The 23,932-nt window shown below is 42.1% G+C and overlaps 1 protein-coding gene across 2 annotated transcripts in view; it reads left to right on the top strand.

Moving 5' to 3' along the window:
• Window positions 1-23,932, top strand: part of ctnnal1 (catenin (cadherin-associated protein), alpha-like 1) — a 45,601-nt gene that overhangs the window by 20,611 nt on the left and 1,058 nt on the right. Inside the window, exons 2-18 of one of the 2 annotated variants that reach the window (XM_071499719.1) lie at window positions 6,496-6,685; window positions 10,237-10,424; window positions 11,324-11,443; window positions 12,887-12,976; window positions 13,269-13,439; window positions 14,342-14,542; window positions 15,548-15,634; window positions 15,987-16,145; window positions 16,785-16,877; window positions 18,673-18,823; window positions 19,987-20,024; window positions 20,113-20,163; window positions 20,517-20,671; window positions 21,042-21,090; window positions 21,659-21,715; window positions 23,023-23,142; window positions 23,820-23,903. In XM_071499719.1, coding sequence (XP_071355820.1) covers window positions 6,496-6,685; window positions 10,237-10,424; window positions 11,324-11,443; window positions 12,887-12,976; window positions 13,269-13,439; window positions 14,342-14,542; window positions 15,548-15,634; window positions 15,987-16,145; window positions 16,785-16,877; window positions 18,673-18,823; window positions 19,987-20,024; window positions 20,113-20,163; window positions 20,517-20,671; window positions 21,042-21,090; window positions 21,659-21,715; window positions 23,023-23,142; window positions 23,820-23,903 — 2,004 coding nt within the window. Of the gene's footprint in view, window positions 1-6,495; window positions 6,686-10,236; window positions 10,425-11,323; window positions 11,444-12,886; window positions 12,977-13,268; window positions 13,440-14,341; window positions 14,543-15,547; window positions 15,635-15,986; window positions 16,146-16,784; window positions 16,878-18,672; window positions 18,824-19,959; window positions 20,025-20,112; window positions 20,164-20,516; window positions 20,672-21,041; window positions 21,091-21,658; window positions 21,716-23,022; window positions 23,143-23,819; window positions 23,904-23,932 lie in introns of both variants that reach the window. The other variant, XM_071499718.1, reaches the window with a different exon arrangement.

Genomic DNA, 23,932 nt, shown 5'->3' with positions numbered 1-23,932 from the left:
TAGATAAGACACACACCCAGAGTAGCCTTTTGGCTGCAGTGCTCCCCGCAACAATGATCCCTTTGTGCCGTAATGGGCTGAAATGAGACCTGGAAGTGTTCCTTTTCCCTGTTCACTTTAACAAAGTGATCCATATGCTGTAGAGGTTGTGTAATGAGAATAACAATCAGCAGTGCACAGGAACAGGAGGCTTGCAAAGTTACCACAGATGGAGAGTTTCTCTTTCATATTAGCAAGGACAAACAGGAAACTCACACAGACAAAATAATGCTGACAGTTTCATTTGATCAGCAAGTAAACACGACCAAGACATTAAACTTCCCTTTTTGTTTCTCTCCGCTTTGTCTCCTCGTCTTCACACCGGCCAATTATTTCCTGCCTAGACACAAAACAGTTATTCAAACATTCACACAGCAGTAGCTACTGCAGTAAACACTTGTATGTGTGCACACACATGCACACGCTGAAGTAGACAAAAAAATGAGCTGTGCTGTCACCATAGATGGATGGATGATGTTTCTCCTTTGATTTACACCCCTAATTCAAACAGATGGAAATCCATGGGCTTGACTGCTAATAGATAAACGCGATCTGATTCCTTTGCTTGAATTCTGTTTCTCATATAAATTCTACATTCAGGCTTTTTTCTTTCAAGAAAAGGCCCAATTTGAGTTGCTGCATTCGTCAGCAGGCCAAGTAGAGATTACAAAGAATCAGAGATATAAATTAGACGAATAAGCAGGGCAACATGACACTCACCAAGCAAGCAATTATTGTGATGAATGGTTACAATGTGTATTTAATAAAAGCCCCCTCAGGCCGTAAGGATTAGCTAGTTCACATTCACTTTTATCTCGCTGGCTTTGTTTAGCTTTCTTGCAGTTATTAAATGACAATGACAAGAGTGACACAAATTTGCCACTGGAAAAAAAAAAGACTTTGAGTTGATCTGTTATGATTTTTCTTTCACAAACACACTCATTCTTTCCACATTTATAATTCAAGCAATTGTACAACAATCAGAATCAGAAAGGAGAAGAAAAAAACAGGCCGAGGGAAAGAATGACTCTGATAACGGCAAACTTTCCCCCAGCATTGCCATTCAGTGAAGCTCAGTCAGTAGCCATGGGAGGCAGCCACAAATGTTTCCAGCTTTTGTTACCCGCTGATTTATAGTCAGTCACTGTGTCCTTGAGGTGTTAGTCTAGATTTCCTGCTAACCAATGGGTGGGCTCGGTTCCTGTATTGTGCCGCGCAGATTAAGCTGTTCATGCGTTTTTTATGGCTTTGTAATTGTCCTCCTAATTATGGACAACAAAGAGATGAGGGGTGAACGGTCGGGGATTGACTGGTTGTGTACCAGGCGAGAGAAAGTGACAAGAAGGGGACAGACAGCACAACAAGCCTCTGCTGTGCTGAAGTGCGAGTGAAAAAGAGACACTGACACATAGTGATATTATATACAGACGTGTGAATGTAGAAGCAGGGCTCTCAGTCTTCATGACAAGTCCTGAAGTATGAAATATACACAGGTTTTCCTCCTGACCACAGATGTCAGAGCATTTGATGAATTTGTTATGGGAACATAAAAGAGTAACAGGGACAAATGGGTGACCTCACAATAATATAACACCATTCCAACTTAGGGCTCTTGGGCTACTTGTTTAACATTACTAAAGTTATCATTTTGCCAATAATTACAATATAAGTAGAGCTCCTCAGCCAAAGTGCCAGCTTAACATTAATGTTCACCACTGACGGTTCCATTTTCTTTATGATAAGACAATATTAGCAGATCTGATACATGATGTTATTAAACAATTTGCTTTTGGATTTGTTTTGGAACATGAGATTAATTCATGAGACAGTGGTGTAGACATTTACTGATTATTTAACTGGACCTACGTTACTTATGATGTTGTTAAACTCACTGAAAACGACAGAAGCTGAATTGTAACTGCAGTGTGACAGTTTTTCTTTTAGCTGTAAAATCAGTTTAAAAAAGTCATATCTGAGCTCTGTCATTTAATTGACCAAACAGTGTTTGCAGTCGCTGTAATCAGCAAAAAACCACATTCATTTTTAGCTGCTAAAGCAGGCTGTGGAAGCATTCAGCTACTCCTGTCAATACACAAATTTGTTGGAGGTCCAACTTTGCATCTAAAGCAACATTTGTGCTTATTTCACGGATTTCATATCATGTAAATCCTTGGTGGGTTTTGGAGGCTTTGGGCTGGATGCTGCTTAGTTGGTAATGCTCATTGGCATTCAAACACTGCTGGAGTGCAGCAGAGCACAGCAGCCTGTTATAGAGAGGGTGTGTGTGAAACAGAGAGATGACGAATGAACCAAGAAGACACATTTTAAATTAATAAACTGTAGTGAAATATACAGTAGATTCCTAACCTCTGGCCTGGTGGCAGCTTCAGTGAATGAGCAGCTGTGTGTAAGGTGAAGAGCTGGGTATTAAACCTTTATACTTTGTTGTTTTCGACCAAAATGTGTCCATATAGAGCGGAGCATCAAAATCTGTAAATTACTGAAACTTGGCATTATATGTCTGATCATACCTGTAATCTTGTTTTCTTATCCACATCAGATATTTCTTGATAAGTTCTTATTTAGCTATTGTTGTTTAAACAGCATTAAACTCGTGAAATTTGGCGTCTTTTGCTAAAGGCGCCTCTTGAGTTTACACTCAACAAAGTGGGGACCCACTGCAAACATTGCTCCACTGTGCTACTAGTGGTCAAAACTCAACAGGGTACCTTTTAAATGAAAAGGGTTTTGCCAAAAAAAGGCATCAAAACAGAGCACACAAACAGAACAGACTCCAGAAATTAAGTTGAATTAACATATCTCAATAAACTGGTAACTGAGTGTATATTTGTCATCTAGTGCAGAATGTATACCACAACCTAATACTTGAAATTGGTTACTCTGAATAATCAGATAACAAGATAATTAATAAATCATCATAAAAATGAATTGAAGACAATCAACCACTGAACATGAGACTGAGGATTCAAATCATAATTGTATCCTCAGCTGCTCTCATCTTCTGTTTCGTTGATACAATGTGTTGAATAGTAAACAAAGTGAACTACATAAAGTAGAGTGGCCCCTCGTGGCAGCGGTTTTTCTCTGCTCTCTCTTTGCAATTCACAGGGACTTTTTCTCTGTGTTTGTCTTTCACAGACAGGCTGTCTGAAACGTGTTGAACTAACTTTACCCTCTTCAGCTGTTGCAGTGCAGATGAGGCCTTTTCACACAGGAAGATCTGTAATTGGGTTTTCACTTGATGACACTTTTCACCCTCTTCCGTTTTCCTCTGTCTGCCTCTCATGCAGTCTGTTTCCGTCACTTTCTCGCCCTCTCTTCTGCTGCTGAGAAGCTTGTTTTTAAAGGTTCTGGTGTTTGTATATCTACAGACGTGCACGCACTTAACAGGCTAGATTTCCACAGAAAAAGCTGAGGACTTGAGGACAGGGTCTTCACAAATGTTAATCAGGTCTGTTGTGTAACCCGAACAATGAATAATAAACCTGCTTTTATTATGAAGGTCTGAATCATGTTTCACAGTGCCTTAATCTATTAGACTACATAATGTCCAACCAGCCGGCGTCGGTGTTTTCTAAGGAGTATCCTCCTCTGTGTGGATGAGTCAGTGAGAGAGACCGGGCTCGCAGGAAGGGAAGCTCTAACACTGAGATAATAAAGATAGAGTGATACATTAAGTGATGAGTGACAGACCAATAGAACTGCTTCATGAGCGCTTTCAGGGTCATGATCTCGCTACAGAACAATAGTCTGTCAGAGAGAGGAGAGCAGGAGGAAACTTGTACGACTTATTTCAACACTGTAGAGAAAAATGGTGACATAGTGGGATGGATACTGACAAAGCTGCAGAGGAGAGTGAAGAGAGAGAGAGAGAGAGCAGCAGGGTTGTAGTAAATTGTGCTCTTTGTGCCATTGAAAACAACTTCTCACCAGAGCAGCCAGTGCAGTTTACAATCTGATACTGACGTTTACATATATATTCCCCTAGCTCCAGTCTTTGATCATACCTCTGAGTACTTTCCTGTTTTTTTTCTGTTGGATGTGTGATTTCATAAATACGTTCTAGGTGATGTCGAATCAACTTTTTCTTTATCTCTTTTTTTTGCCTCTAGTGTCTTTTTTCATGCTTGACAAGATCAACACAAGTTGATACTTGACAAGTAACATAGTTTGTTATTTTATAGAAAACAACCTGCATGTTTATAATAAATCTATAATGAGCGCTGTTATTATGAGTGAATGGTTTTCATGATTGAACCAACCTTCCACTGGAACTTCAATGCAGAATAAAGACACGACCTTCATTTTTTATTGCGTTTAAGTATGAGTGGAACAATTGTTTTCAGTATAAATTAATCTAGAAATTGGTTTATATATATAAAATCAGTTAATTATCTATAAAACATTATGAAGAAATGGCACTCACAGTTTCTAAGCATTCAGGATGATGTCTTCAGTTTGCTTTTTTTTTTTTTTTTTTTTTTACCGACAGTTCAAAAGCTAAATATTTTAAATTTACTGCCACTTATGACAAATAAAAGCAGCAAATCCTCACATTTGAGAAGCTACATTTTTGTGCAGAATTCATGTCAAACCAGGCAGCACTCAGTCCCAATTATTTTCAAATTATTCAGCAAATTGGAAAAGAAAATAATGAAATTTCTCTGCAGCCATCCTTGACATAACAAAATCAGTTTGCAAAACTTTGCAGCTGAAGAGACACTTGACAAGACGGTCTGAGGATGATGTGTGATGTACAGTTTTAATGTGGGTCACGTCTCACAGGGCAGCAGCTCAGGAAGTTTGCTGACTCAGACTAACTCGAGCTTTAGTGTTGTGGTTCTCGCAGTACAGAAGCGATGGTTGGAGGTTTATGGGCCTGCATTTTGAAAACATGAACAACTGCCAGCAATGTTTTGGAAAAATGTCAGCGTCTTGTGAGGGCATGCTAAATAATGGCCGTTGCTTGGTAACAACCTGGCCTATTTTGTATAGGTGATCAGGTGCTGATCTGTAACTGTCCTGTCACCATTCACCGGGTGTGTTGCATTCATGTGTCAGGATCCTGCTTGTTCAAACGACCATCTGAGATCAGCAGAACCGGTGTGTGTTCTGTAGCCCACAAAGACCTTACTGTAAAAAGATTCCCCACTTGGAGCCCCTGTAGCTGTGGACCAATTAAAATCACCACCCACCATTCCCCGACCTAAATGGTTTGACAGACACGCACAATGGTAACAGCTGGAGAGAGTGGAAGCAATCAATAAATAATTGGTGATAATTGGCTGTACCCATACATAATTGATACCCTCAGTTATCACTGGGAAGCCCCACCTGAGTTTCACGCGTGCGTGTTTCTGTGAACGCGGCGCTGGACTTGTCTCGTGTATGTCACAGAGGACGTGCGTGTCTCTCCCATCTGCCGCGTCTATTGCTGTTCCTCTTTCACAATTTATGAAATATTGTGTGAGTGATGTCGGGCGCGTGTTTGCACCGCAGACATGTTCTCTCTCTGTCTAGTAGATTATCCGTGTGCTGTATCCCAAAATGTTATCTCTACTTGTAGATGTGCTGGCAGGAAACTCTTCTCTCCAGATAAGCAAAGGGAGTACGTGCTCCAGACTCAATATAACCCCTTATCGAAGATGTTGTTTGGATATAATCACAGCATACTTTCACTGCTGAAACAAGAAGCTATGACTCTAGTTCGACAGGGTGCAACTTTTGCATTCATTTATCTTCCCTCCAGGCTTAGATGAGTCAGTGGATACGTTCTTAGACATTACTTAACCATGCCAAGTAAAACAGAGAATACCAGAGATGCGTGCCATGTTTTTCACTTCCTCTGTGGTATTTTAGCATTTCATTGATGCCGAACTGATCACCCTGTCACCCTGTTTTGATGATCAATTAATTGTTTATTCATTTATCAAACAAAAATCACAAACATTGTCTGATTCCAGCCTCAATAAATGTGAGGCTCTTTTCTCTGTTTTGTGTTATTGTTACCTGAATATTGTGGGGTTTTGGATTGTTAGATGGACAAAATATGCAAAATTAAAGACTGTGGGCTCTGGGAAATTTGATGGTCATCATCTTTTTGCATTTCAAAGATTCAATTTTTAAAAATAAAAATTAAAAAAAATAATTGTTAGTCACAGCCCCACATTGCATAATTATATAGTCTAAGGCTGTATGGCATTATTTTTCTAGATTATGTGTTTGGGAACCAACCAGCAAATTTGCAGTGAACCTTGATAATAAAACAAATTTTGCATTTTGAGTTTAAAAAAAAGTTTTAACAGTTTTTTCTGCAGTTTTCTAATGATTCACCAACAAGGATTTTTAAAAGCACAAGCGATGACATTAAGTAATTGTCCTCCTGCACAAATAACATCCTGCTTCCCCCTTTTCTTCCTCCACACATTCCTGCAGATCACCACTCTGATCAACCATAAAGACAAGCCAAAGAAGTCTGAGCGCACCCTGGCAGCCATACACAGGGTGGGTCAGGCTGTGAGTGTGGCGGTGGGACGTTTCGTCGCTGTCGGGGAAGCCATTGCCACAGAGAACCAAGAGCTGAAGGATGAGATGGGTCAAGCCTGCTTCGAGGCACGCAGGGCAGGTAGGCTACTTTGGCTGGATCTCATTATGTACTTGACATTTCTCTGAATTGCTGCACTTAAACTTTAACACTTTCTCAAGTGTTTCTCTTTTTGATGACACAGGGGTGGCTCTTATTTTGTGAGAGCAAAAATTTTACAACAAATTTATGTTGTAAAACTATGCGACTGTTCTTCATCCTAAAGGCGTCTTCATGGTGGCTACTGTATCTTGCTGTCATAAGCACATCCATGGCTTTATGATGCTCAGAAATTGTCAGATAGGGAGTTAGAGCTGGTCAGCCATTAAGACCTAAGTTACTGTCTCCTCATCAGGGCTTATTTGCTTAGACAAACTGTGACAGTTTCATAAAGCATCAGGCATCACCTTCAGGCTTCGCAGTGTTATCAAATTTTAGCAAATTTCGATTAGTCTGGACAGCCTGGCTGTCACACAGTGTTACACCAGAGGACCTTCAGAGTGCTCTAAAGACATTGTTGTTATTAGGTTGGAAGTAAAGGTTGGGGGAAAAAAAGGTTTTTCACCCAAGGGTGCTATGAGGAATGAGGGAATGGATGTGTCTGCACTGGATTAGAAAGCACTGCATAATAGATTCTGATAGAAAGGCTTCAGCATCAGGCTGTTGGCAAAGTTGGAGGAGTTGTCGTTTTCCCAATATTAACTGCCTCATAGATTTCTTCTGTGTTATGTAGAGAAGTGTTTCTCAACCTGAGGCCAGGACTCCTAATATTCTCCAGGGTTTGAATCATCTGGGCGGCTGTGCCTTTCTCTGTGGACTTTAAACTTCATTTCTGCAGTTTCCTACCAGCACTAAAACATCCAAGTTAGGGGAAAACGAGAAAACTTGCAGTCTGTCCAGGGTGTAGTCTGCCTCTCGCCTGATGTGAACTGCAAGAGGCTGCAGCAGCCTGTGGACCTGAACAGATAATCTGCATGGATGGATGGATGGATGGATGGATGGATGGATGGATGGATGACATGATATATCAAGTGTACAAACTGAGAGAGACAAAGTGGTGCACAGTTTTAGGGGTGATGAAAATCGTGACAACCAGTGTGAAGAAACAAGACAGTGTGGATCACTCCTATAGGGCTGTCAGCCGTCACTGAACCTGAGAAAGAACGGGCGATGGCTTTGTCAGAAATGTGTTTCACCCAGTGTTACTACACTTTCTTATAACGTTTTCTGTTTAGATGCTGTCTGAAAAAACACACTCCTCACACACATCACGCCTGTTACTTACAACTGTGTTTAGATGTTTGCCACTGTTTGCTCAGGGAAACACTTCTTTATAGCGGGCAACTTAGTTCTTATCAAGCGAAACAAGGCCCTCATTTAGCTGTCCACAGTGCAGACCCGAAACAACATCACACTGGATAAGAATTTAGACACAACACCGTGATAATAGGTTTATGTTGGTGGTGGTGGTGGTGGTGGTGGGGGGGGGGGGGGCAAGTTTGTGTAGCAAAGCGTTTAATCCTCACACAGTGCTGGTTTGTAAAGACGGCTAAAACTCAGACAAAGAAAGCGGTGGTGGGAGGAGGAGAATAGACTGATGAGAAAACGTGTGTGAGAATGTGTGTGTGCATAGGTGAGGCCAAGTGACATGTATGTATGTGTGTGCGTGTGTGTGTGTGTGTGTGTGTGCAAATGTCTGGTTGTGTGTTATCCACTGTGACTAATTTATTCCAGTTCTCACTTTCCTCTCAGGGAGGTGTTTTCACAGCTTTCCCTTGCACTTCTCCTGACAGACACTGTACAACTGTTCCCTGATTGAAAAGAAAAGAAGAACTTTTTGTCTTGTCTCTGTCCGTATTTAAAAAATGATGGAGACATCTTCGGGGATAAAAAGGAAAGTCTTTTAAAATTCTTTAAGTCTCCGGGAGAGAGAAGGGCTAGTTAGTGAGGGATTGACATTTTCTCTAATACCTAGCCACAGGGAGAGTTTAATCAGGCAGGCTTCAGCCTTGTGTGCTATAATGAATGAAATAAAGGCAGGCTGAAAGCACTAGTTTAATTAGATGCTACCCATCATCGGAGCGGCGGAGAGATCCAATGAGGCAGGTCAGTGAAGGCAATCTGTGTTGGATCTCTGTCTCTGTCTCTTTCACTCAGTCTCTCAGTGTCATTTTCACATTCTGTCTCCCTTGCTATTTCTCCTTCAGAAAGATTCACAATCCCCAAGACGGTGGTTCGCATCAAGACAAATTCAAAGCAAATACAGTGTGTGAGTGTTTACACTCTGGTTTACATGTGGTGTGCAGTTTCAGGGAAATAGATTAGTAAAAAAAAAAAAAAAGGAATAAGAAGAAAGAAGAAAGAATCAACTGAATCAAACAACCTTGGATATCTTTTAAGGTAGATAATGACTAAAGGACAGTGTGATTTCAGTTTTTCATGTAAGGTCATGAGAATCCATAATATCCATACCATTAATATTCTGGGATTGAAGGCGGCTGTTGGAGAGGGGTGAAGTGGCCTCTGCTTTCCACCCTGCCAGTGTCATGGGGGTTGTGCAGCATTCTTTGTGAGCCAGGCCTCGATGTTTTAACTGGTTAGCGGAGCTGGCACTGAAAAGCAGCCTGTCGGATGCAATCAGTTTGTCTGCGCTGCTTCTTTTAAAGGACCAGCCAAACTAAATAGACAGCCAAGCTGCATGACCCGATAGAGACCTATCTCCCCTTCCCCCTCCTTTCTGAGCTCCTCTTGCTCCTAACTCTGGACATTTTCTTCTTGATAGGGACTATTCTGGTGATGGATTTTCAGCCTAAAAAAAGACTTTGCACTCTCCTTCCAGGGATAAAAGAGCAGGTTAGAAAGAAAAAAATGGAAAGTTTAGCTCAGAATATTTTTGCATTTGCATATCCCGTGTATGTATGAGTTTGCTCTGGCATGTTCGCCGAGTGTATTTGAGGACATAAGTTGTCTCCCCTGGAAATGGCTCACACCACCCACCAAGCATGCCAGTAGTGTTTGGGTCAGGTTGGCATAACTGTCATACCACGGTGCTGAATATAGGAGCGCTGTGTCCCTTTCTGTCCAGGACAATATGTTCTCCCAGAGGTGAAGATTGGCAGAGTGGAAGAACATTATGCCATAGTGTAGAGGGTATTTACAAAATTCTGTTGACCACCCATCCTTCCATTTTCTGCCTCTTATCTGGGTCCACATCTCAGTGGCAGCAGGCAAAGCGAAGTAGCCTAGAGGTCCTTCTGGCCAGCCGCATCCTGCAGCTCTTCCTGGGGGATCCCAAGTCACTCCCAGGCCAGATGGGCTATGTAAACCCTCCAGCATGTTCTGGGTCTGCGTTCCCAACTGGGAGAAGACTCCTTCTGAACAGTTAGCCAGAAAGTCTTTAAGCCTAACAAGAAGTCATTTTCAGCAGCTTCAAATGAACTCTTTGTTGCACAGAAACAACTTTTCCCTCTCACTTGTTTGTTCATTCAGGAAAAACAAGCCACTTCTGGCTTCGTCTGGCTGATTGAGATTCTTCTTTTCTCTACGTATAATATGAGTCCACAAAGGCCAATGCTTTCACGTCTCTCTTTCAGGTGATGCCATAGCCCAGCTGACAGATGTGGGATCAGCCTTGCCATCCCAGTCAGACGGACGTGTCACAGTGTTCAGCGATAGGACAGGGATGGTGAAGGCCGCACGCTTGCTCCTCTCCTCGGTCACTAAAGTCCTGGTCTTAGCCGACCGCATCGTCATCAAACAGATAATCACATCACGGAACAAGGTGAGACATGCAAATGTGAGATGGCACAGCTTTCAGGGATATGCATAAACCATCTTGATTAATCTCTCTTGTGCACACACAGTGGTCCACACATAAATACACACACAAATACACACACACACACATACACCTTAGCAAACTCCATTCTGAGTCCTTTATTTCCTAACTGATAAGCACTGGCTCTCTGAAGGAGTACTCTGGAGGTAATTGAAGGAAAGCAGCACATTTAGCGACCACATAAAAACACAGAGCCAGAGATAGTCTCTCTCCATCGTACCTGGCTATGCTCTTAGCCAGACATTGTATTATGGATGTAGCTGCAGACTGAGCCAAGAATGGAAACAGGGGGCCTAATCATGACTGGTTTGCCTCGTTTGGACAGGCAGTCGACAGCCCCCTGTTCTCCATTACTGGCAAACACAATTACATCTCTTCCTCCTCTTTGTCTGGCATGGATAAAAGCTGCTGCGTTAGCGCTGCCAGCTAGCCTACCCCCAGTAGCTAAATTAGCAGCTACATGGACTACTATTAACTAAAATGCAGGTTAGGAACTACTTAATCTGCTGCTTTTATTTTAGGATTTCACTGATATAACTACATAACATTGAGCCGTTAATACCACAAAGGGAGTGCTGAAATTAACACAGAAATAGAATCAATGTAAAAACACTGAAATACATTACACATCAAGAGCCCAATTAATGTTATTCTAGGTCCTGATGTAAGGTAAGGATTTGCTCTTCGAATATAAACATGGCTTATGATGTTCTCGTCTGTTTTTACACGTCCTTCTGATATTCTGCACTTTCAGAAGTAGGTCATTACAGTGGAAGGACTAGAAGAACATAAACCATATGTTGCCGTTCACCGCACCACTCTGATCTTGTCACTCCTCTCAGGTCCTGGTAACCCTCGACCATCTGGAAAGAGTCAGCACCTTCCAGGAATTTGTGCAGATTTTCAGCCAGTTTGGCAACGAGATGGTGGAGTTTGCCCACCTCACAGGAGACAGACAGAACGTGAGTAGCATGTGAAGAAACCAACTCACCGTCTTTGTGTTTCAAGTGTCAGAATCATCAGCTCACTTTAAAAATCTCTCAGTAAATGAAACGTGTATGTGGTCTGGTCTGGAATATGTTGTGGTTTATGAACATGCAGTCATTTGTCTCTTTGTTTCTGCAACACTGAGTTTGTTTATTCGTGGAAATGTAATCTTCTAACAAGCAGTGATTTTATAAATATGGTATTCTGAATGTACAAGCAGGTGGTGGAATTAGACTGTGAAACCTGCAGAACTTACACTATGAATGTGCAGAGAAAGTCAGAACAAATCAATAATTCAAGCATCAAATATTTACGCTTCCCAAAACATCAAACAATGAAGTAACAAGCTTTCCCCAAATTCCTCTTGTTACTGCAAAGTTTCCTTATTTCTCTCTGTATCTATTCATGTTTTTTCCAGTCCATGTCTTAGTCTGAAGAAGAAATGCCCTGGTCTGTTATGACTCATATTCCACAAAGACATGTTTACATCACCATTCAGTGTTGATATGAACCGACCTATGCTTTCAGCGATCCATTCTCTTTGCAATATATTTGTAGCAAATTTGCAAAAACAAACACTTTACTCAAACCTCCAGAAAAAAACAGTCCAACTTAGGATTTCTAACTTTGTACTGTCAAAGGCTGCTAATCCTACTTTGATGCATACATTCAGCCTCTGCAGCTAAAGCGCTTTGCCTGCAGAAGCTGATGTAAAGTGCAACGGCTGCGATATTTAGACAGGGAGGGAGGATCGACCATCCCTCTTTCTGAATTTCATTGGGGGTTCATGTTTTGACACACACATCACGTCTCTCTCCAACGCTCCTCATTGCAGCTAATGCTCTCTCTTCTCATTTGCCTCCCTGTTTTTCTTTATCTTTTTTTTTATTGTATTCACTGCCACTCATGCGCTCCCATGCACGCACAAGCACATAGCCCTTTAGAAAATCTACCATCTCCATCTATTGAAGCCAGGCGAGCACAGAGGCAAAAATAATGACAGATAATCACATCGTCTTTGTAATCTATGGCGAAGTGCCGGGAGAGGAGTTGATTCAGCTGCCTTATCCAAATCCCTATCTACCTAATTCGAGCTGTCTATTTCTGTTCTGGAGTACCGAGAGGGATGCAGCAGGTCATACACAGTATCTTCTTTCCTATTCTGGTAGCATCTCCTTTTATTAGATGACAATTAACATAGGAAGTTTCGTGTGTGTGTGTGTGTGTGTGTGTGTGTATACACTTAGAATCTGTCAAATTTGTGTTTCCTTTCATACTAGCATTAAAGAGATTTTCAGAATATTTTTGATGCTTCATGTCCTGCGGACACCCCAAGAGTTCGAAGAAGTTGTAACTGGAATAAAGCCACCCATTACCATCTGGTGTGTGTGTGTGTGTGTGTGTGTGTGTGTGTGTAGGACTTGAAGGATGAGAAGAAGAAAGCGCGGATGGCAGCAGCCAGAGCGGTGCTGGAGAAATGCACCATGATGCTCCTCACAGCCTCCAAGGTAAACTGCTGGTGTGCCAGCACTGGACCTGTGGGCAAGGTTTATAGATGGTTTATCTCCAGCTGAAAGATTTAAGGCCTTCTGAAATGTATTTCATTTCAAGGTTTCTCACACAGTGATCAATGTTGATATGCAACTCACACAATCATGTTGATATGCAACTCACACAATCATTAAAAAAAAAAACAAAGGCAGTGAATAATTGTAGTTCAAAAACATAAAAAATGATGGACGTTGAGAGGAATATAGGAGGCCACGAGCTTTGACATTTCACATTGAATTCCTTCCAAAGACATGCCTGAGGCACCCAGATTGTGAGTCGGCACGAATCAACAAAGACGCCGTTTTCCACCGAATGCGCTGTGCCCTGGAGCAGGTCATCGAGATAGTCACCGAGGCACGGAGCTGTGGGGAGAACAAGATCCTTCCTGCCAGCATCTACAACGGCATCAAAGACTTCAAGGTAGGATCAGAAATAAAACTCAAGAAGTCGATGTAGTATATGACGGAAAAGCCTCAAGATTAGTGACGATTGTCTGACACTTGATGATCTGTGACAGTAAGTAACGGTCCTCTTGTGGCATAAGCATCCTGCTGAACAGCTGTTTAAAAATATGGCTCAGCTTCATCAGAAAATGGCTGTAACATCATCTGTTTTTATTAATGAGACATGAGAAAGGCTCCAGCCCTGTGTGAGTGTTGATTTTTGGTTTCAGCGTTAACACTTTTGCATTCGCCGTTTGTTGTAACAGCTTCAGATGTGACTCAGACCATCAACATCAGAGGACCAGACGTATCTGGTTTATAATTCCGTTAATACGGTTGTATGAATCACCATTAAACTTACATCACTCTGACTAATCTTCCTCCTTGTGCACTGGCAAATGAAAGAAACTAACATCTTTGGAGAAAGAAAAAAACATTTTGAAGGTGTCTTTTCCATTGTGAGGAAAGCAGAAGAAAGTATTTGAATGAAAAGACCTGGAGATGATTATTGCTTTTAAAGCTTATGTAAACCTGTCATCTTCGTACACACAAGCAGAGACCGTTACTGATGATTAAAGACAAGAAAAGGCAAAATGCATCAGCTTTTACGGTTGTGTACTTGAGACGCTCTTTTGCAGAATTTATTGTGCCCCTTTGATGCCCCAAGGTGAGTCTAAGGCTAAACCCATTCCCCACACTACTTGTCATTTAATAATGAGGTCAAGTGCTTAATAATAATAAGATAGTAAATATTTTTTTTTCTCCTCAGCACATTGGTTAGTAAAGCCCTTGTGTATGTGTTGCTGCCTTAGTCTCTTCCATCTCTCCTCTTGCCCATCCTTCAACTCACACCCCCTCCCTCTCTTCCCACTCATGCAGTCCAGTGTGGAGTGCCTGCGGGAGAACCTGTACACCTTGTCACCCGAGGGCGTGGGCAGCCAGCTTGAGGCGCTGGTGGAGCGGACAGAGGACTTCACTGACTCGGCCTACACCAGCCACGAGCAGCGGCAAGCCATCCTAAGCTTGTGCCAGCTGGTGCGCCAGGACACCCAGCAGCTGATGCACGCCTGGATTGAGGCGGTATGTTGGCACAAGCTTGAACAGATGCACGCACGCGCGCGCACACACACACACACACACACACACACACACAAAAACATATGCTACCTCATCTGTAAGACACTTGTAAAAGCAAAGTCTGATAATAAGATGCAGAAACGAGATATCCATGGAGAGGAGAGGAGATGTGGGTTGGGTTAGGTTGTTTGACTCCCACCCACCCACACACACAGACCGACCCACGCGCATTAAGACTTTCTCCCTGGCTCACTCTGTCATGGCTCAGAGCATAATAACCCACCTGAATAACAGTTTTTGCTCAGGCTCTTTTGGCTTACAGAGAAACATCACGTAGTGTTCCATGTCTCGTTGCCATTCAGAAGAATCTCCTTGGCCTTCAGAATTGATGGACTTATGAAACACATAGTCATTATGCTGCAGTTCCTCATTGCAAACTTATATTTTTTTCCAGGGTATTCAGAGCACCCAGATAGACTGCTGCCACATACAGTAGTGCCTCATCTAGCCTTTGCAATTGAAGGTCTCTGGGAGAATTGAAAAGACCAGAGCACTGCAGTGTTTTGAAATTGCAGAGAAAGCTTCTGAATGTGCAGATAATCATGGGTGTTCTGCCATTTCAATTTATGCTCTTGATTCTCATTCTGGCTGGTTTAGCAGAGTATATTTTTGTTTTGGCTGCATTTTTACTCCAACAAGTCTGAAATTTGGGAAATGGCTGTGCAATATTTAAATCACATAATTTGTTTAAATCATTTTCTTTTGATTACATAAAATTGCATGTTGAAATGGCTGACTCTCTTTTCAGAATATAACAGGTCACAAATGTAATTGGAGAGTCAAAAACTACGCTGGTACGACTCTGACATAACTTTCCATTCCAATCTTTTTCCAGCGTGTTGTCACAGTCTTTCAGATAACAATGTAGGTCCGTGTGTGTGTGACTGGAAAGCCATATTGTGTCTCATGCTCTGTTCTCTCCTTCTTGTCTCTGTCTCACCGGAGCAGCAGTCTGTCCACGCCAAAGAGGCCACAGAGGACATGGAGGTGGCCATCCTGAAGACATGCCAGAGCGTCAGTGACCTCAGACGTGAGGTGAGCAGCAGTCTGTCTCTGCTCCGCCCGTCTGCCCTCTGAGTCTGAATAGATGTACCCAGTTACAGAAACGGACAGACCTGACTTGGATTTCTCTTCCTTGCTGTTCCGCTCCTGTAGCTGGCTCCCCTCTTTTCTTTTCCTCATCACTTTTCAGCTCACCTGCCGCTGCTGTCTCCCCATCAACTCAGCTATGTCACTGTGTCATCTCTGCTCCCTTTTCTCTGCCTCCTCAAAATCCACCCTCATTCAAGCCTCTCACTTTCTTTCTTTCTTTCTTTTACACTTTCTCCACCCTCTATAACTCCCTCCTATTCTTATTCTACAATTTCATCTTTGATTCCTCCTCCAGCTCCATAAGGTGGCAGTTGGTCGTGCCTCTGACTTGCTGAAAGTTCATGGAGAGCAGCTGCCTCTGCGGGCTCTCAAGGTTGCAGGCGCTGAGGGAAACCTGGAGGCAGTGGCGGAGTATTCACGCACGCTCACTGAGCAGAAGGAGCAGCTGGTGGAGGTAGGTGGGGACCGGGGCAGGGGCAGCAGGGAGGCTTGGAGAGGGTTGACAGTGGTGCCACCTAGTAGAGGTGCTGAACTGGTAAGAAAATAAAAATAAAAAAAACCAATAGATATCTGTTTAGATTTCTATACTTATCAGTCACCTGCCTTAGGTGAAAAAGTTTGTCATGACTTCCAAAGTTGCTGAAAACACATTGAAATTCCTGTGCTCCCAGCATTGTGCCACAAACAGTTATGGAAGCGAACGCACAGCACTGGAGATGAATGAAAATGTAGAGTACACTTCAAAACCTTTAACCAAATGAAAGCTCACGTGTGGTTTTGTTATGCAAATACTGAGCAGAAAAACACCACGCTTTGTCATGTCTCTGTTCGAGGCCCTAACAAACTAAAAGTACACTATAGTTTAAAAAGAGACGCTGTGTGAGGGTAGAGGTGTGCTTTTTGGAGAATATTAAGATTTTATTAAGGTTATTTAATAAAGAAATGTGAAACATTTTCCTAAAGATATAGCCTAAATATTCACTATCATCCACTCACACTGAAAAAAGGTTCAACACCACAGTAATAGTAATTTCTTGAAGTATTACAAGCACCTCCAGTCAGACTATTTCTTTCTCTTTGTGTTTCATTCCAGACCTGTCGGCTGTTGTGCCATGTGTCAGGAACAGAGCCGCTGGAGATTACCTGCATACACGCTGAGGAGACCTTCCATGTCATTGGTCCACAGGTAACATTAATCCTCCGAACATTTTCTGTATGGATTGTTGCTTTTAGGTAAGACTTAATATCATGGCCCATTGACTTGCTGTGGAAACGGCAGCAAACAGGGGGAAGAGGAGAAGTCTAGAAAGGCATACAGGTTAACTTTAATGAAACCTGAGGCCCATTTTGTTCAATCATTGTTATTGTATGTCAGCGAAGTCAAACCGGTCTCACGGTGGTTCGGGAGTGAAATCAAACCTGAGTGATATTGTGCGTGTAGACAGTCTGAAGAGAAAATAGACAAATTACCTCATGTCTACCTTGTCTACCTCCTACACCTGCCGTCTTTTTAAGATAGCTGGGAACATGCTGTCCACCTGGTCCCCCGATCGCAGATCTAATTATGTTTGCTCTTGGAAACCATCCATGCCACTAATTATCCAGCAATGTAGAATGTTCCTGTCCTGCAGCGCTAATGTCAGGCCCTGCATGACTCTGCAGTAATGACTCCGCTCCTAAGTTCAAAGGTCAACCAATCCATAACGCTGCAGTACTGGGTGGCGGTAGTGATATCTCTCTGTCTGCCCAAAGTAATAGAGGGTGGCCCAGAGGGTAATTGGCTATTAAATACTACACTGAAGGAGATGGGCATATGATGTGTGTGCGTGTGTGTGTGTGTGTTGTGCGTGTTTGCTGACATGTTTGTCTGTGTGCGTGTGTTCGTTTTTTTTTTGGTTGTCAAAATTCAGTTGTCTAAAATCTAATTTACAGTCTAGAGACCGGACTTTATTGAAGATTATGTAACAACTTACAACAACTGCAGTTCAGTCACACATATGCACACGTGATGAGTCATGCACCAGAGATCTACTACACTGTTTTCTGTAAAACAAGATTGAATATGAAAGGCCCTGTGGTTTAATCTTATCATTTTTAGCCAAATTCACAAACACAAATTTTTCTTAATGAAGTCTGCAGTTTGTGTAACAAGTAAACATCACTGAAAATATGCACCTGTCTCACTGCTGTGTTTACAAGCTTTACTGACGAGAGCAAGCTCAAACATTGGTCGTGTATTATGGGAAATTTTATCTTTTTAGTTTGAATAATTCCACAACATTCTTCTTTGATCATTGGGAAGTTTTGTCCTCATTACTCCAACAGGTAGAATTTCATTGTAATTTACAGCAATATAAAATTATTATTTTTGTGACATTTAAGTTGCTGATTCATGTGCCCTGCATCAGGCTCATTTTAGTTCCTACCTGCATTTGTTTTACAGGGGACAGTTGTGAGTGTAATGGTAATGGGTGTAATGAATGCAACAGTGGAGAAGTGGCTCTGATGTGAGCCCCATGAGAGTGAAGCTGGGTATTTTACTTCCCTGCTGTGCTTGTGCTGATTAAAGAAGATTATTCTGAGTGAACTGTAGCTCACTTAATGACCCACAGACCAGAGACACGGGAGAAAGCCATTCATCAAGAAAAGCGGGTTACAAAGCTTTTAACATTGTTCACAGACATATTAATGACTTAGGTTTAGTTATTGTCTAGTGTTAGTACCTGTATTAACTTGTTTATCAGTTTGTGAAGAATAGATGCTTCCACTCTTTGTTTTTTCTTTATTTTAGATGGTTTACATCACCGTTTTTATCAAATTGAATCAAAAATCCCCACAGTCAGTGTCCTAGTTTCCCAGTTCTGGGCAAGAATTACACCACATTTTGTTCCTCTGTCTTGTGCCTGCATATTTTTTTATCTCTGCTAAGAGAGAGCCATCATTTAATGATTCCTTTTCTCCTGTCTCACTCTCTTTCTCAGATCATCTCGGCAGCTCAGACGCTGGCCCTCCACCCGTCCAGCAAGATCGCTAAGGAGAACCTGGAGGTGTTCTGCGAGGCGTGGGAGTCGCAGCTCTGCGACATGGCCCTCCTCCTGAGAGAGATCAATGACGTCTTTGAAGGCAGGCGAGGTGTGTTTTTGTTAAGTTAATGCTTTTGGATGCATTTGGGTGGGTTGCGGTGGGAGGACAGACAAACGCACACGTGAGAAACAGTCTTTCAGAAGGAGTGAGAAGCAGAAGAGAGCACAGGTAAAATGTTCTGTCTATGGCTCCTTACCCTGAAAGCATCATATTATGACTCCCTGGTGAATCATTTTGCGCCTAAAAACTTTAAATGAAAAGAAAGCAGCATGAACAGAAAATTCACCATCACAGACTGTGGGAAGTATTTTTTTTCAAAGGAACGACGTCAGTGCCATTAAACACTGTTGCGTTCTCTCCTCCTTTGTACTTCTGCTCTTTTCACTATTGTGCCAGTTGCCTGAAGTGTCTAAGTCATGGACAGCGCCTCTCACAAACTCAGCTGTTTGTATCCTCACTGACAGAGAGTCAGAGAGAAACTGTGTAGCTACTCAAACCTAAGTGACTGTGCATATATTTGTATCTGCTGTACATTCGTCCGTGAATGCACACGTTTGTATCAGGGTGTGCTGCGTTTAAGTGCCGTCAACCACGTGCTTTCACACACCTCACGTCTGAGAAATCTCAAAGACAGGGGGAAGCTGTTTTGGCACATTTTCAAGACATGGCTGCCCTCATGAATGTGACTCTCACATGAAGTGCAGTAAATATTTTGAAGTGCAGCTCAGTGGGTGAAAGGATCACATCCATCACAGCATTGTATTACCGTGAAGCCCAAATGCTCTGTTAAAGTGTTATATGGTCACTGTGGAGAGATTTGCTTTTATTATTTTAATCTTTCCCCATAAATATGACTGAAGAGTTTATCGTCCCTGTAGTCATTTGAAATGAACCGTGCCGGTCGCGTTTATGATAAAAGATAAAAATATGTCAGAGGTGGACAGCGATGAGAGCAAAGCAATTTCATTAGCATAATGACTGAATATCCATAATTTCCCACCCTAATTGTCTGAAAAAGTGTGGATATCTAAACACAGTACTCAAAGAGAAATAACAATAGCAGGGTATAATTTTACCCCTGAATCATTCAGCTACCGTTAAAACATGAGCTCGTGATAAAATATGATCATTTTATGTTTTTTTTTTTTTTGTTGTTGTTTTTTAACTACTGATCTTATGTTCAGATAATCACATCAACTCTCTATTCCCAGGAGACAAAAGACCTTATTTGTCACTTCCCAGACCTGGGGTGAGTATCACACCACCCATCCTCATAAATATTGCAATGATACAATGGTTTGTAATCCTCTGTTTAATGCCATTCTCTTTTCCCACAGAAACACTCAGCTAATCTGAAGACTGCCAAGGCTGTCAAGTTGGACGCAGAGGTAGCATACACCATAAACTCCTGTGTCTTTCAGCGCAATACATCACATCGTGTCTTGCACCCTGTTCTGACAGCAGTATATTCATCTCCAGGAAACGTTGTGTCACTTGCTCCAAGAATTGATAGTGTTTGTATTCTAATAGGCTGCAATTTTGCCGGCCAGCAGTTTTACACAGGCTGTACCACTACAGGAAGCAGGATTATGCTGATTAGAGAAGTTCTGAGCGTGTTAACAAATGGAAATAACCCTGCCTGCTAACATACATTTCTAAAAGGACATCCATTATACTTCAGTCTTTCCCATACAGAATAACTTTGTAAGTGTGTTTTTTTTTTTTCTGTGTGCGTATGAAGGAGCAGACAAGCATGGCCAAGCTGGGTCTGGAGCTCCGTCTGCTGTCATCAGACATGGACGCAGAGGTGGAAAAGTGGGAGGAACAAGAACATGATATTGTCCGGCAGAGCCAGAGCTTGGCCAGTATGGCCTACAACATGTACCTGTTCACCAGGTAGTACCAGTCATCGGTACCTCACAACACACAGGCAAACACATGCTCAGATTTTATATCTGCAGCTTGCTGAACTGTTACATTCATTTCAGAGCTTAACATTGCAAAGCTTCTTAAGTATCCACATGAATCTCTTTAGAGGCTCAGTGTTAATGAGATTCTCGAGCCCCCAGCTATCGATATATACCAGGCAGGGTTTGAGGCACTGACAAAGTTGACATGACTCATGACTCATTCTGACAATAAAATTGCTGCAATTCAGCAAAGTTATAGTTTTTGTTGATTGCTCTGGAGGTAGTTTGTCCTGATTCATTTTTCTTATCCATATTTCCCTTCCTCATTTTCTCTGTTTCCCATATTGATTCCCCAGAGGGGAGGGGCTGCTGAAAACAACACTAGATCTTTTTCATCAAGCTGAGGTATGTATAGCCGTATCCACTAATCTCTCCTTTTCCCCACCTTCTGTTCTATTTTTCCTCCTGTTTTATTGAAGTAGTAAATGCATGCATCTGCTGATTAAACCAAAGACATACTGGGGCACATAGATCAATAGGTTGGGAAATTCCAGTTTCCTGCCATTCACTATCCTCTCTCAGATCTGATACGGCATGACAAGGGCTTATCAATATGATGGAAATATAGTGCTGTATATTCCTGGCCTACTTGGACACATGGGGTGATTACAGACAGGGCTGCTCAGAGGGTTGGATAGTATTGAATTGGGATCATTGCCAATAATGTGCAGTGCTTTGAAGAATCAGGTCCCAAAATGTCAGCCAGGATTTATTCCATTTGTGGTGAGCTGGGGAGATAAGAGAGGAAGAGGAACGAGAAGGGAAAGAGACGGGAAGGCATACTGATAAGAGGCAGAGAAAAAGTAAAATCTCATAATATTTACTGACTGTGCTTTTTTGCTATTGAAGTAGTTTTGCTTGTATTTGTGTAAGTTTTTTTGATTTTTAGCTTTTTCTTGTTCTTTCTTTCTAGGTTCTTTCTGAAGAAGGGCTCCAGCTGTGCTCATCTCTCCGCACCTTTTCCGCTCAGGTATAGATTAATGCAATAAATCTCTCTCTGGAAGACACACACACAAACACACCCTTTTGCACATAAAGCACTTTAGTGAAAAGGAATCTAATGCGTATTATAAGAGAAAGAAAACTTTTTGTGCGAGTAGCAATAAAAAGAGTGCAGTGGAATATTAAAAACAAAAAAAAGAAAGAAATTTACTTATTTTTGCACATACCCATGTCTCTGCTGGAATCTGTTTGACTACACTGTACTTATAGGAACTCAGCATAGAAGTAAATAATGGTGAAAATGAAGCCAAAGAGAAAAGAAAATTGTTTATTTTCTTTTGAACAGATTGAGCTGTGAATCCATCTGCATGCAGGCTCACACACACACACACACAGGCACGGGACACCTGTGCCCCCACTCACTTTACGCCTCTCACACACATACACACCCATATCACCTACTCTGGCATGCCACGGTGCCAGGTCCGCCTTTATAAATCACACAGTGAGAGCAGGAAATTAAGGCTGTCACACACTTTCACCGTCCTCTTTTCCTCCGAGTTGAGATCCAGCAAACAGACGTACCCTCTGTGCCTTCCTTCCTCTTGCCCTCCACCAACTTCTTCTCCGGGTCCTCCAAGTTTAATTACATGGCTCTTTTTTGACAGCCATTAATGACCGCCATTTGTCACTGCTGTGTCTGTTGGTGTGTATGTTTGTTCACTCGTGCAGAGGGGATAAAGGGGTGGGGGAGTTGACTGCGACCACCCAGGACTAATTCATAATCAGGAGGCCTGGTTCTTTGACTCACACTTTCTGATTAATTACATCAAACAAACCGGTGCTAATGGAGTCCCATAGTTCTTTGGTACTCAACACATTTGTAGCACACCTGTGTTGCTTTCACTGAAAGTTATGAAGCTATTTATGCAAATGAGCTTAATAATTTTTAATTGAGGTTTAAGAGGTTTTATGTACTCTTGTCAGTCATGAATAGTGCTAAGCTGAATAAAAGAGCTTGTGTTTTTAGGTCATTTGTGGCCTTATGCACACATGTAACTGAAGTGGTTTGATGGTCCCTGTGACTGGGGATTAACTCAGATGGATAATAAACTAGATCATGACCTGACTGTTGCTGATGGATTACATCAAGCAACACTACATTTTCATTTATTTTGTCCTCCTTTTTTTGTGTTTAACCAAGAGCATTGTAAATCCAGTCCAGTAAATCTATCAGTGTCTGTACATATTAACCCAGCCTCTGTGGATAATACCATCATAAAGCATCTCTGTTGTCCTGATATCTCCCTCTCTTTCTCTGTCTCTCTGTTCCAGCTGGTTGAAGAGGAAAAGTCTTTGGTGATGACAGAGATGGAGAAATTGGTGGCATTGTGCCAACAGCTGCAGACAGGGGCCAAGACTCCTGTACAGGGCAAGACCGCCACCTTCCAGAAGGTACCCACACTACGCTTAGACCTTTTCATCGTTCTTGTTTGTGCGTACAGTTGTTATGAAAATGAACCAATGACTCGTTTTTGCCCCGAGTCTGTTCTGTTTGATACTACATGAGTACGATCACACAGAGAGCACAGAACAGATTCACTGCAATTTCTTTTCCAAAATGGGCAATTAGCTTTGACAGCATCAAAACTACATCCCCAGCAACACACAGCACTGAGCACACAAGCATGACAAACTGTGTTACTTCATCACTGGCTAAGGCATAATCTTTGAGTGATATGCAAGTAGCACCATTATTGAACACAGGCCGCTAGATTAATGAATGTCTATGAGAAATTAATGAGCATCTTGGGCAGGATTGTGCTGCCTTAGGTCACCTTGTAATAAAGGCGAAGGTTGGAATCAAAAGGACGGGATGAAGAATAGCGCTTCCTCTGCTGATTAACGAGCGTCTCTTTGATATGTATTTGCTCCCATCTCTCTGTCTCTCCATCCCAATGCTCACTTTATCATTCATCACCAACAGTAGAGTGTGTGTCTGTCAGGGGTTGGTGGAGCACTGTTGAGGAAATGTTAATTTATATGCCACAGGCAGTTTAGATGGGTGTGTGTTGTATCTATTGTGCTATCCCCTAATGCAGTGATCTATAATTTAATTTCTTTGTCTCTAGGTGGAATCGTCCATACAGACAACCAGAGGCATCTTGACTGTGGTCCTCTCCCTCCTCCCATTCTGTAACAAGCTCAACAAAAAGGTGATAGCCTTTAAACAGTTTGAATTTAA

Source organism: Trachinotus anak, unplaced genomic scaffold (genome assembly GCF_046630095.1).
Source record: "Trachinotus anak isolate AG129_WGS33_773 ecotype Australia unplaced genomic scaffold, CSIRO_AGI_Tana_v1 ptg000016l, whole genome shotgun sequence".
In the NCBI taxonomy this organism is placed as follows: Eukaryota; Metazoa; Chordata; class Actinopteri; order Carangiformes; family Carangidae; genus Trachinotus; species Trachinotus anak.
Note: the sequence above shows the minus strand (reverse complement) of the source record. Positions and strands in the feature narration are given on the sequence as shown.